We start from the raw sequence: 12456 nt of genomic DNA on the forward strand, positions 1-12456 counted from the left end.
CAAGCACTTGAGATGGGAAGGAAAGGGTACAAGTAAACCAGAAGTTATGGCTGTATCTGTGTAGGGAATTCTTTTATTATTATTATTATTATTTTTTTTTTTTTTTTGCTGAGACAATTGGGATTAAGTGACTTATCCAGGCTCACACAGCTAGGAATTGTTAAGTGTCTGAGACCAGATTTGAACTCAGGTCCTCCTGACTTTAGGGCTGGTGGTCTATCCACTGCACCACCAAGCTGCCCCTGTGTAGGGAATTCTTGATGAAAGAGCTTCCATTTCCCAATGGAGCCGCTGAGAAGTTGAGTGACTTGCCCAATAGCTGGTATGTGGCAGAGGTAGCACCTGAACACACTAGGTCTTCCTGACTATGAGACTGTGCTGCACAGCCCATTCCTTATTTTCTCCCAATTTCTATTACATTTTTTTCAGTCTCTATAGTGGTTTATTATACACTGAAGTTACCAAAGAACAAAGAATTTACAATGGTATTGGAGAGATAAGGTAGCTATCTATCCCCTAACTACCCATATATGTATATGATGTATATAATATATATGTGCACATGTATTTATATCTATAAATCTATCTATATGTGTATATATACATGTATATAGAGATATATACTCATACATGTAAACAAATATTTTATGCATACATATATATGTATATATACATATATATATACACACATACATATATATGTATGTATGTATGTATATATGTGTGTGTATATATATATATATATATATATATATATATATACACACATGAAACCAGAATATAATTCTGGCAAGGTAAAATATAACAGTTTGACAGTATATTTAAGGGAAGAGTTTATATGTGTATATATAAATACATATATACATACATATACAGACACTGCTATATACATATATGTGCATATATGTATCTCCAGAGCAACTCAAAGCAAAGAAACAAGATAATCATGTAATGAGGTTAATCAAGAAACACTCTGGAGTGCAGGGGTCAGTGTCAAGCTGATCACAGGAGAAATGTGGATTGGGCATGAGAGGGCAAAGGGGTAACAGCAGGCTATGAAGAACATGAATGAAACCACAGGGATAGAATTCCAGTGCAGATCTTAATCTGGAGGTTAGAGGAACCTTGCTAAGAGGAAGAAAAAATCATTAGTTGGGTGAGAATTTTGACTAACAGGCTGAAGTGTTGAGGGTACACACAATAGGAGGAATCCTTCTTGAGCAAAGAATTGGAAAGAAAAGAAGACTTAGAAAAAAACTAATAAAATAGTCTACATCTGGGGAAGTTAGCTAGGATAGATTTATTATACTCTGGGTTGTTGTGAGGACTGAAGCAGATAATTTAGGTGAAGGGCTTTGCCAGCCCTAAAGCTCAATATAAATGCCAGCTGTTATCTAAGTGTGAGATGATAAGGGCCCAGGAGTGAGAAATGAGAATGAATATATTAGAGATATGGGGATGCTTTCCAGGAGTTTAGATAAGGGACCTTTAGTAATAATAAACATTAAACACAAACAATAGTTAACTTCAAATAAACCTGAAAATCTAAATTATGTAGCTGAGAGGCTTGGAAAAGTGGGAGGTGAAGTGGGAGGTCACCCTATGGCTCAGGGTGAGAAGAGTGGTCTGTAGCATGGAAAACATGGCTACCAGGTTAATCTGGGGCTAAGATAATGTAGGATTCGGAAGCTGGTAAAGGCATCTACTTCACTCCTGGCCATTTCTCCAGCAGCAATCATGCTGCTAACAATTCTCCCTAAGACAGTGACCTAAAAGAGAGGGGTCAAAGACTGACCCTTCAGTCCAGCATTTCTATTCTCTCCATTCCCCAATCACCCTAAAAGTTATAAATTAGGGTCAGGTTGAAAAGGCTCCTGGGGTAGAAGTGGAAAAATCTAGAGAGTTGGGAGCAGAGCCAAAAGATAATAATAAAAATAAATATAAAATAATAATAGATAACATTTATATAGCCCTGAGCGCCAAGGACCATACCTTACAATGATCTCATTTGATCCTCACAACAACCTGGAATTATTATCTCCATTTTCCAGATAAGAAAACTGAGGCAGACAGGTTAACCAACCTGTTCAGTGTCACAGAGCTAGAAAGTCTGGATCTGAACTCTGGGTCTTCCTGAAATTCAGAACTGGCATTTTATCCCCTAGAAATAAAATACTAGTTGAGGAAACGCTTTAGTAGAAATGTGTCAAAATGTAATTGAGTTTTAAAATTGTGATCACAATTTCTTCCTGATTTGATAAGGGGAGTGATTATAGGAGGATATTTGGTGCTGAGATAATTGGAGAACTACTCACTGAGTCAGGGAAAGATGATCTCTCTCAGTTCAATTTGGAGTGGACATCATTTATGTTCATTTGGCTAAAAATGGAAGGAAACTGTGCTGACCCATTTTGTTTACTTCTGATTCGTTGTCTGTGTTCTATGAATCATTGAGGTTTGGGTTGGTTTGGATTTTTGCCATCTTCTACAAGGAACTTTTTATCCTGGAAGCTCTGTCTACCTTCCCCATCCCTTTCTATTTATTTTGCATCTGTCTTGTAATATTTAAGATATGTCCACATCTTCTCCCCAGATAGAACATAAGATCTGAGGGCAAAGGCTTTATTTTGTCTTCACATCACAGTTCCTAATACAGAACTGGTACAAAATGGGTTCTTAATAAATGCTTGTTGAGGATGGAGGAAGAGAAAGGAGGGAAAGAAAGAATTTGGAATTTAAAAAAAAAGAATTTTCAAAATTGGTTTATATGTAATTGGAGAATTTTTTAAAATTTAAATACTTGTTGATTGGTTGGCGTAAAGTTTGACTTCAAAGATCCTTGATTCCCAGATTTGTTAATTTATCATTAGACATCACATAGATAGCAAGTGGAACTATGAACAGAATGTTGGACTTGGAGAAAGAACTTGTTTCAAATTCTGCTCGAGCACTAGCTATGTCATTTAACCTCTGTCTGGCTCAATTTGCTCCTTTGGAAAATGGGAATAATTATTAACACCTAAATCTCAGTGTTGTTGTGAAAATCAAATGAGATATTATATGTTTTGCAAAACAAAATATTAAATTATGCTATTATTACATATTGTTGAATATGGTTAAGGTCTTGTTCTGAAGAGGAGAAAGTTATTCGACATGACAACTTCTCATAGTCTGTTTCAGTTATCATTTCTTGATACCATAAGCGATTTATTTCTCTGCAGTTTTTTTTGCTTGTTTACCAGTAAGTTATGGATACCATTTCCTTGAGTAATCCCAAAGCATCTATCAGAATATTCAGAATTAACTTTAGTAATATTCACTCCTTGATACTTTCTGTTGTCATTTGTTTTCTGATTATCTCTATAGTACATAGAGCACAGGTAGAATAGGGCATTATTCATTTCTTTCTGGACAATTATCCCAAAGGGTGAAATCCCAAGACTTCTCCCAAGAGAGACTAATAAAAGCAAATACTGAGATGTATTAAACTTGAGTAGGTGTGGCTTTCTGTGGCCACCCTTCACAACACAGAAGTGCCACAGGACAGAGATTGAGTTAAGGTCAGCCTAGTGATAAATGACTCCTTTCAAGGTCCATGAGTGAGGACTTTGATCTGGTGTACCTTTTATAAAAAGGAAAAAAAAAACAAAAAGCTGCCAAGTTTAGTCATTGCATTTTCCAATCTCCCTCTCCCATATCTAGCCTTAATCAGCATTAAAAGTAGGTAGCATAAACTGAGCAATTATCATGTTAACTTGGCATTCATTTCAGAAATTCATTTCCAAATTGCAGCCTACACTAGTGATTATTTCACAAGAATTTTCAAGCTCATTTGTCTGGACAAAATTTAGTGGAAAGCTCTTTCTTGAACTGGATGGTTGGGCCAAATGACAATTCAAAATTATTTTGGTGTGAATGACCTACTGGCTATGTTGCAGCCCCCTGATGTCAATCTTTCTCTATAAAAAAAGTTAGCCAAGTGAATTTGTCTAGTTATGAATATATTTCTAGATTTTAAGTGTCTGTGAACACCATGCCATTTTCCTAATGAACAAATTGAGCCATAGATGGGGAGAAAGGGGGGACACTGAAAAAAAACATTTGATGGCAAAAACAAATAACCCAAGAGAAGCATCAAGTTTTTAATACATATGAAAGGAGGATTTTAGCTATAAGTCAAAATATTTTAAACATTGATCTAAGAGGGATTAGCCATAATTATGGAAATTTTAGTATATTTCAGATTAGAAAAATAACCAAAGAACAATTATGTTATGATAAACTAAGAAAGGTTTTTATCAACTTTACCTTTGCTGCAAATAATATCTATTTTAGGAAAGGGGTGAGTGAAACCATTGCAGAAGAGAGGATGGCATCAAGGGTGTAAGTTGAGGGGTTGCCCTTAAGCAAGAAAAAAGATCATTTTATCACCAGTCTGGAGTGAAGGAAATGGTGGGGGAAGATGTGAGAGAACACAGTGACTGGCAATAGTAGGCACTAAGTGAGTAAATTCTAAGTGAGAAGAGGATAGAATGCATGCTGGGCAGATTTTTTTCCCATGAAGATAGTAAGGGAAATGATGAAGATTTGCTGCAGAAGGTGGCAGTGAGTAGGACATCAAAGAATGGGTGGAAATTCAGATAGTGGGAGCTGAGAGAAGCAAGATATTTCAAGAATAAGTATGGGAGGAGGGGAAAGCACCAAAAGGAGAACAGCTCTGGAAGTGTAATGAGGGCAGAAAGCAGGACAGTTTGTTCAAGCAAAAAGCATGCTTGAGTAAGCCTAGTAATGTAAGGTGAATAGGAATGCAAGGTCGGCTGGAATGGCCAGGAGGCACCAGACTGGGGCAGGCCTTAAATGATGGGCAAAAGGCCTTGAACTTTGTTAGGCAAGTAGAAACCAGTATTATAGGAATATAATTTCCTATATATAATTTGGAGGCAATATGAAAAATGGCTTGGAGATCAGAAGACCAGTTAGGTGGAAATGGCAATAGCCCAGAAGAGAGGAGAATTAGACTAGAAATAGACAGGAACAGGTGAAAGATATGGTAGCTAGGATTCAACAGGGATAATAATTTGTTTATGTTTTATATGTGGAAATGTAAACCATATATCTCATTAATAATTGGGTATTCCAAAAGAAAGACTGAGGTAGAGCCAAGTATGATCTAACTCTAAAAAGAAAAACTGTGTAGGAAAAAGTAAAAATAGTAATTATGCTATATGAATGAGAAGCAAGAGCAAGAATCGGTCCAGAGGAATTAGATGGGGGAGGAGGGCTGGTAATTTTGAAATCCTACTCATATCAGGAATGGGTTGGAGAGGGAACATAGATACAAACATTACTTTTTCTTTCTCTATTTTGTCTTTCTTTTCTATTTGATACTTAAGTTTTAAATAAATAAATACACTTTAAAAACGATATTGCCAATGTGGAATTGACAGGTCTTGAATAAAAAAGGTTAAGTGAGAAAAAGTCAGATAAAACTAAAATTTTACAATTGGAGACCAAATGGTAGTATAGAAATCACAAAATAAAAAGAAGGGACAGGTTTTGGAAGAATGAGAACTTTGGCTTTAGATATGTTGACTCTGAGGTGTTAGTGGGATGACTAGTTAGAGATAGCATTTAGCTGAAGATTTGGTAAATAGTTTGGGGCTTAGGAAATCAGGGCTATGGATCTGGAAGTCATGTGAATTATGGTAATAATTGACACTGGAAACAGGATGGCAAAAGAAGAGAATGTATAGAAGATAGGCAAAGACAGAATATTGGGAAATACTCAATTTGAGGAACAGGAGATGGGAAAAGGATGATTAGATAGCAAAGGATAAAGAGGAATAGCTAAAGAAATGAGAATCAAGAATATGTAATATCTTAAAACTAAGGGAAGAGAGACTAGCTAATTGGAGAAGGCAGTCGATAATGAGAAAAGCAGACATATGTTAAAATAGGTAAAGACTTAAAAAAAAAAAGTTCATTGATGTCATGACCAGATCATAGGTTTTACTACTACTAACAAGAATCTTGGAGATCTAGTCCAACACAATTACTGAGGATGGAAGAAAAAGAACATGTACATGGATTGATCTTGCCAAAGAAGCTGCTTCTGTCAGGGACTGAACAAAAGGAAGGAAGAATGCCAGACAACGTCAAGATGCTTGGAGACAAAGAGAATGGGATAGTCTGGTATTGAGAGCAGAAGCAGGGGAGGAACCCAGGTTTTTTGACTCCAAATTCAGTGCTTGTTCTGTTGTATGATGATTCTTTGTGGGTAAAATTTGAAAGAATAATTTCAGCAGAGGGGTGGGGAGAGAAATCAGAAAACTTGCAGCTGAAAAGAAAGTAAGTTGTAAAGGAAACATTTGGTATGTTTTTTTTTAAAATAAAGTTAATACTTTAGGAAACAAAATTACAATACACATTAAAATAATTCATCTTTATTTAATATACAAAAATAGGCAATTTATCAACTACATTGTCAAGAACATTTTAAAAAGGTCTCACATAATCTGATGAATAAAAGTCTTTTTATTCAGAATACATAAATGCCCCTAAATGTATGATATCTGTATTTTATTTCATTTACTTAAGGGAAACATTTTTGGAATATATTTACCATTTACATATCCTAATTTATTATATATATTCTTTACATTCAGTATGAATAATAATGATCTTTATTTTATAAAATAGGATAGTTAGTTACAAGAAGTTTAAAGTGAAATTCAATATCTAGCCAAGCGTGCTTAAATAAATGTTTTCTAAATTAAATTGATAACTTCATTTTTACAATGAATATTAAATAACTTAGTTTCAAATTCTTTTCAAAAGAAATTTAACCACATGGTTAAATCTGTTCAAAATAATTTTAAAATTAAAAATGTCATCGTTATCTTCTGAAAAGAAGGAACATCATTACCATCATCCTAAAGTACATCACAATTACCCAAGCAATGTTTTGATGAGTTTGGACACTACATGTACATTAAGACTGTTTCCAAGTAGACGGTAGCACTGTTTCATCGTTAGCTTCTCAGGAAATCCTAAAAAGAGAAAGATAGAGAGCAAACCCAGAGACAAAGAGGGGAAATGGAAGGGGGGGGGCAAAAAAGAAGGGGAAGAAAGAAACAGGAAGAGAGAGATCAGGGTACAAATATTTGTAAGACTGAATTTCAGACACAAAAGGATCTATTCTTTATAAAATGTTGGGGGGGGAGCAAAATTACACAAATGATTTAATGAAACTTAACAAATGAGATCTCTGACCATGCAATTTGTGTCATACCTAGAGAATGAAAAGGGTTACTGTTTGTCCTTTCTCAAAGGGACCCAGGACATCAGGAAGCTGAAGCCATGACTTGCAAATGAATTGGATTTAAGTGAGAGAGGACTGTTCAGAGTCACTGACTGTTGGCCAATCATGGAGATGATGAAAGAGGAACAATGAATTGGAGTGTCCATTGCTCTGCTCCCACAAGGTGCTACCTCTTTACCTTATCCATATTTTGCAACTTTTTTCTTTAAAACAATTCTCCCTAAATCTTCCTTGCATACACTCAAGGTTTTGTTTTCACTGCTGAACACAATTTCAATCTTAACTCTTTCCTGTGACTGTCCTCTTTCAGAAGGGCCCATAGACAGATGCCTACTCCATAGTTTAATGTAATATTGGGGTTACCTTTTGGACATACATTATTATAGCAGCCACTCAATGAATAGCTAACTAAGTATATGAATTAATGTTCAATGAAGTTAACAAATATCAAGAACAATATGGTATTCATTTAAAAGTATCAAGAGTCAATTCTGGTCATGTATATGTTGCTATGTCAACATTTCTAATACTAATAAAATGACTTAAAGAAAGATCAGTGTGATAAAATATTATACTTTGTAATTACTTTAATTGCAGCATAATCATTCAACCTGTTTTTCAAAAATAAAGAACTTATCTAATCTCAATTATAAAACCACCGTTTTATAAACATGACTCATTTTAATCATCCCAAGAGATAACCTTTTATTACAGTAAAACTTGAATCATAAGATACATAACACTGGACATAAATAAGAACTAAAATATTAAAAATAATAATAAAAAAGTATAGCTAGTTCCACTCAAAATTCCAAAACCCCCAAATGTGGAGCAAATATTTCAGAAAATTTCCTTGGTCACAAAGAGAACCAAGACAGACAGTATGTTAGTATTTGTGCAAATCCATCACCCCAACTGGAACAATATTTCAAAACACATATCAAATTCTGATCAACGGCGTGATCTGTGAGTATAAAAATAATAATAGTGTTTGTTCATCAGTTACTTCACAGCTCATCTTATCAAGCATTATGGGCAGGGTTACTCCTTCCACTAGTGCAGATCACAGCCCCTCTACAATTGAGAGTTTCTATGCCCATAAATTCATCATAATGAAGCCAATAGGATGATGAATTTCTCCTGAATTAAGCTACACTGGTTACCAAACAAGAGCCACATAGTCTATTACTAAGCTTATTATTCTTAAACTTTTCTAATTTGAGAAAAACTCCACCTTTGAGAACCCATGGTCATCTTTGCATCAGAAGGAAACCCTGAAGCAGGTCTTTGGTGAAAAAAAAAAAAGAAAAGAAAAGAAAAAAAAATATATATATGTATGTATATGTATGTATGTATATGTATATGTATATGTATATATACATATATATGTATGTGTATGAAATACCCTTTTAAAATGCAATTTAAATAACTAAAGTATATACTTCTAAATCTTATAGCTATCAAAAAGCCCTATTTCTTTTATGCAAGCAATTTTATCTCCCCAATTAAAATACAAAATAAGGTTGAAAAGAGAGGTTTTATCTATAGAAGTCATGAATGCAAATGTCTATTCTCTCCACTACCTAATGCCCCCCAGTTTGGAAGCAATTCATGTATTACAGATGGATAACTTGGCATATTTAAATCAAAGATTACCTGCATTTTACTTACCAAACTCTGGGGGAAATCCATGAAGATTTGCTATTTCTCTAGGAGTAAAATATCGCAGTTTAAGCATCGATAACTTCATAAGCTTCTCTTCTTCTGACAATGTTTCAAGAGATGTGTATACATTTTCAATCTGTAAGCACATCAGATATAATAAAGTTATGTTTAATTGCTTTTAGGAAGTGTTGCCCTGTGATACTATCGAAAAATACAGACATGTCTTCTATTATCAAGAAAGTTACAAAGTCTCCCACTTTGAGCAAAATGCTTAGTACCCCTGAGTCAAAAACACATTATTGCCATCAGAAACCAAGAGCGAAGTAAATCACAGTGCTGAAGAAGCCAGGACATTTTTCTACTGTAATTATCAGCTATGTCAAACGCTCCACCACAGCACTGCAAACTCTGCCAACCACAAGATAAAAGAGCATCGGAAAAGAGTCCGGGACCCTGCCATGGGAAAGCCTCAGCAGCCCCCATCAGCCTCTCAAAACCAGGGGGCAAAAATGGCCACTTGTGCTGTCTATGACCCATCTCACTAACACCAACCTCTTTAAGAAAAACAACTTAAATAAAACTTTAAATTAAATAAACTTCACTCATCAGATCCAGAAACACTTAACTCAAGACATTTTTAGGGACAATAAATTTATGTTAATAGTAAGGTTTTAACAAGGGAGAGAAGAATGCACTGAACCTTGCTATTATTATACTATTTAGAGTACAATTTAGTATAAGGTAGGTACAATTTCAATTCTATTCATTAAAATTTAGGGCTGAAGTCCCAAAGGAATCTTGTTAAAAGCTGTACTTCCCTTGAAAGCAGTCCTTATAACATAAACCCAAAGTGTACATGAAGCTCCAGTGTAATATCAGTAGAAGTGTGAGATATTGGCAGAAATTCACAAATGGAGACAATTTGGAGTTGGGGGGATAAAAAGATTTGGAAGAAATCATAAAAATAACTGGTCACATTCTTAAACTGAACAGCACTAAATTTAAAAGATTCTAGTACTTAATATTTTTGGATATGTAAGATAGTATTTTTTCCCATCCAGAAGATGATTTTCTTGACATAGGGATCAATCTCTCCTGACCAACATTGGAAATTCCTAAGTACCTGACAGTTTTAGGAAGTTGTCAGAGGATGAAGGGGATAGGAGGATCGGTATGTGTCAGAGACGGGGATTAGATTCTTCCTGACTCCAAAATAAGTCCTTTCACTTCTCTGCCACAGTGTCTCTCAAGATTATATAGAGACATGAAAAATTAATGCCAATAAATATCTCTAAAAGTAGGGAAGACAATTTTTAAAACTTTATGATTTAGTGTGTTTAAAGATTTGAAAATGTTACTGTAGATTACCTGTATATCCTCAGCAGTTTGCAAGACAGATCCAGTCCCTTCTATATAGGTTCCATATCTAAAAAAAGAAAATTATTTCAGATATGTGTGAATGCAAACAACTCAATTCAGAACTGATGAGTGATAAATTATTACTTATGAATACATAAAATAATCTTAACAGTACAAAAATAATGCTGTTGTGCATTCAATTGTATTCTAATTCTTGGTCTGCCATTTCCTTCTACAACGTGTTCCCATTTTATAAATGATGAAGACAGGCAAAAAGCGATTAAATGACTTGCCTGGGGTCAAATAGCTACTTCAGTGTGCCTTTGAACTCAGGTCTTCTTGATTTCAGACCCACAGTTCTCTCTTCCTTCTACATCATCCAGATGCACACCTCCCTACCTCTGCTCCCCCCCTCCCAAATCAAAGCACAAGGGAAGACTGTATGGACCCTTCTGTCTAAACTTTCTCAACACTTTGATCCTTTCAGAGCTGTTTTAATACCCACATTTTATTCACATATCTCATCATATTCCATAACATTCATTAAGAGCTGCCTAAATAATGACAGTCAGTATAAGTATTGCTGAAACAAAAAATGACTTGTTAAAATAAAATTACTTTCATCTTCATAACAAATAAAAGTTGTCATCTTCAAGACAAATAAATGAAAAAGCATTAATTAAGCACCTACTATGTGCAAAGCACTAGGCTAAGTACTCTACAGACAGAAAAAGATAACCTGCTCTCAAGAAGTATACATTTTTACCAGGGAGAAACAACAGAGGTAGGAGAGTTTAGCCAGGAATGTGGTGGTTAATATTTAATAACCAGTTCTCTAGGGGTAGGGTAGGGTATATATATATATATAAAACATATTTTTAAGTTTAATTTCCATTAGTAACATTTTCCCCATCTCTTTCTTAGGTCTAAATAAAAGGACAATAAATCAAGCCTAAATTTGCAAAAATTTTGAGGTGTAAATACAATGAAAATTTAACAATCAGCTATTGTAAACCTGTGTGAGCTATTTTGAGCACATGCCTGCTTTCAGCTCATTATACAGTATTTAGGTCATAAAGCAGACTGCCAAACTGTGTCCCTGCCACAGAAGTGATGGCATGGAATGAATCTGTGACCTCAACCCATCAAGTCTATTGGCTCTAACACTTAATGTCACCATTCTCAGACATCTCTTTGACTCTTTCCTTGTCTTCAGTCCCACATTCAACTACAGAACAAGTCCTTTTAATTCTATCTCCCTAATACATTTATTAAAAAATAATATGATTGGGAAGTTTTCATTTTAATGGTGCATGGAATTCCTTGTAACTTCAAGGCACAATGATAAGAAGGGAGTTAAGGAATTTAGTTATTCAACCATCTATAGAAATCTTGTTTTTGCCATAAGTAATTAAGATCCTCTGAAGGTCACCGAACAAATGGCATTGTCCTTTATAAGCATTTTTGTGGGTTGTGCACATAATGTTCTGCCAAAAGAAATTTTCACTCATGTTCTACTGGGCCAAAAAGCAAGCAATTAGAGAAAATTAATTCTAACAGAAACATTTCCAAAATATGACACTTTTTGAAGGGTAATTGAAGGGGCTCTGGTGAATAAAGATAGAGATATTTTTGTCCATCAATAGAGTCTTTCTAAAGCTTACCCTTTTGTAAAGCACGTCGATCGCCTGCAAGTGGGCCGAACAATGTCTAACAGAAGAGCATAGCGTAACAAGGCCTTTGGTGGCAAAAAGTACTGACTCATATCATCGTCATCCTCAAGGAAATCTTTTAACATCTGAACAGAGAGATCACTGTCTTGATGAAGTTTTCTCTTTAGTTCTTCTGCAGTTTCCAGTTTGAAAAGGAATGTCTCTTTCCCACAACAGGGGGGGTTGCCATCAGAGGGAGGGTTTGGTTCCATTTTGTTCTCTAGACTATTTTTCCTTTCATCTACTGTAAGTGTGTGCCTTTGTGCATTTGCAGATTCAACTGTGGGAAATTCAACCAATATCTAATAGGAAGTAAAAAGATGCAAACATTTTTAAAAAGAAAAGAGAAATTCACTATTACTGTCCAATGAATTAATAAAGTAATTACTCTGGTCACTT

The 12456-nt window shown here is 34.9% G+C and overlaps 1 protein-coding gene across 3 annotated transcripts in view; it reads right to left on the reverse strand.

Annotated features, from left to right (window-relative positions):
* Positions 1-6430: 6430 nt before the first annotated feature.
* The window catches only part of TRDMT1 (tRNA aspartic acid methyltransferase 1), a 56478-nt gene continuing 50452 nt past the window's right edge, over positions 6431-12456 (reverse strand). For all 3 annotated transcript variants that reach the window (XM_074266714.1, XM_074266715.1, XM_074266713.1), the window contains 4 exons: positions 12010-12359; positions 10355-10412; positions 8993-9122; positions 6431-7049 (listed from right to left, as the gene is read on the reverse strand). In XM_074266714.1, coding sequence (XP_074122815.1) covers positions 6949-7049; positions 8993-9122; positions 10355-10412; positions 12010-12359 — 639 coding nt within the window. In that variant the 3' untranslated portion in view covers positions 6431-6948. The remainder of the gene's footprint in view (positions 7050-8992; positions 9123-10354; positions 10413-12009; positions 12360-12456) is intronic.

This window comes from Sminthopsis crassicaudata, chromosome 5 (assembly GCF_048593235.1).
Source record: "Sminthopsis crassicaudata isolate SCR6 chromosome 5, ASM4859323v1, whole genome shotgun sequence".
Taxonomy (NCBI): domain Eukaryota; kingdom Metazoa; phylum Chordata; class Mammalia; order Dasyuromorphia; family Dasyuridae; genus Sminthopsis; species Sminthopsis crassicaudata.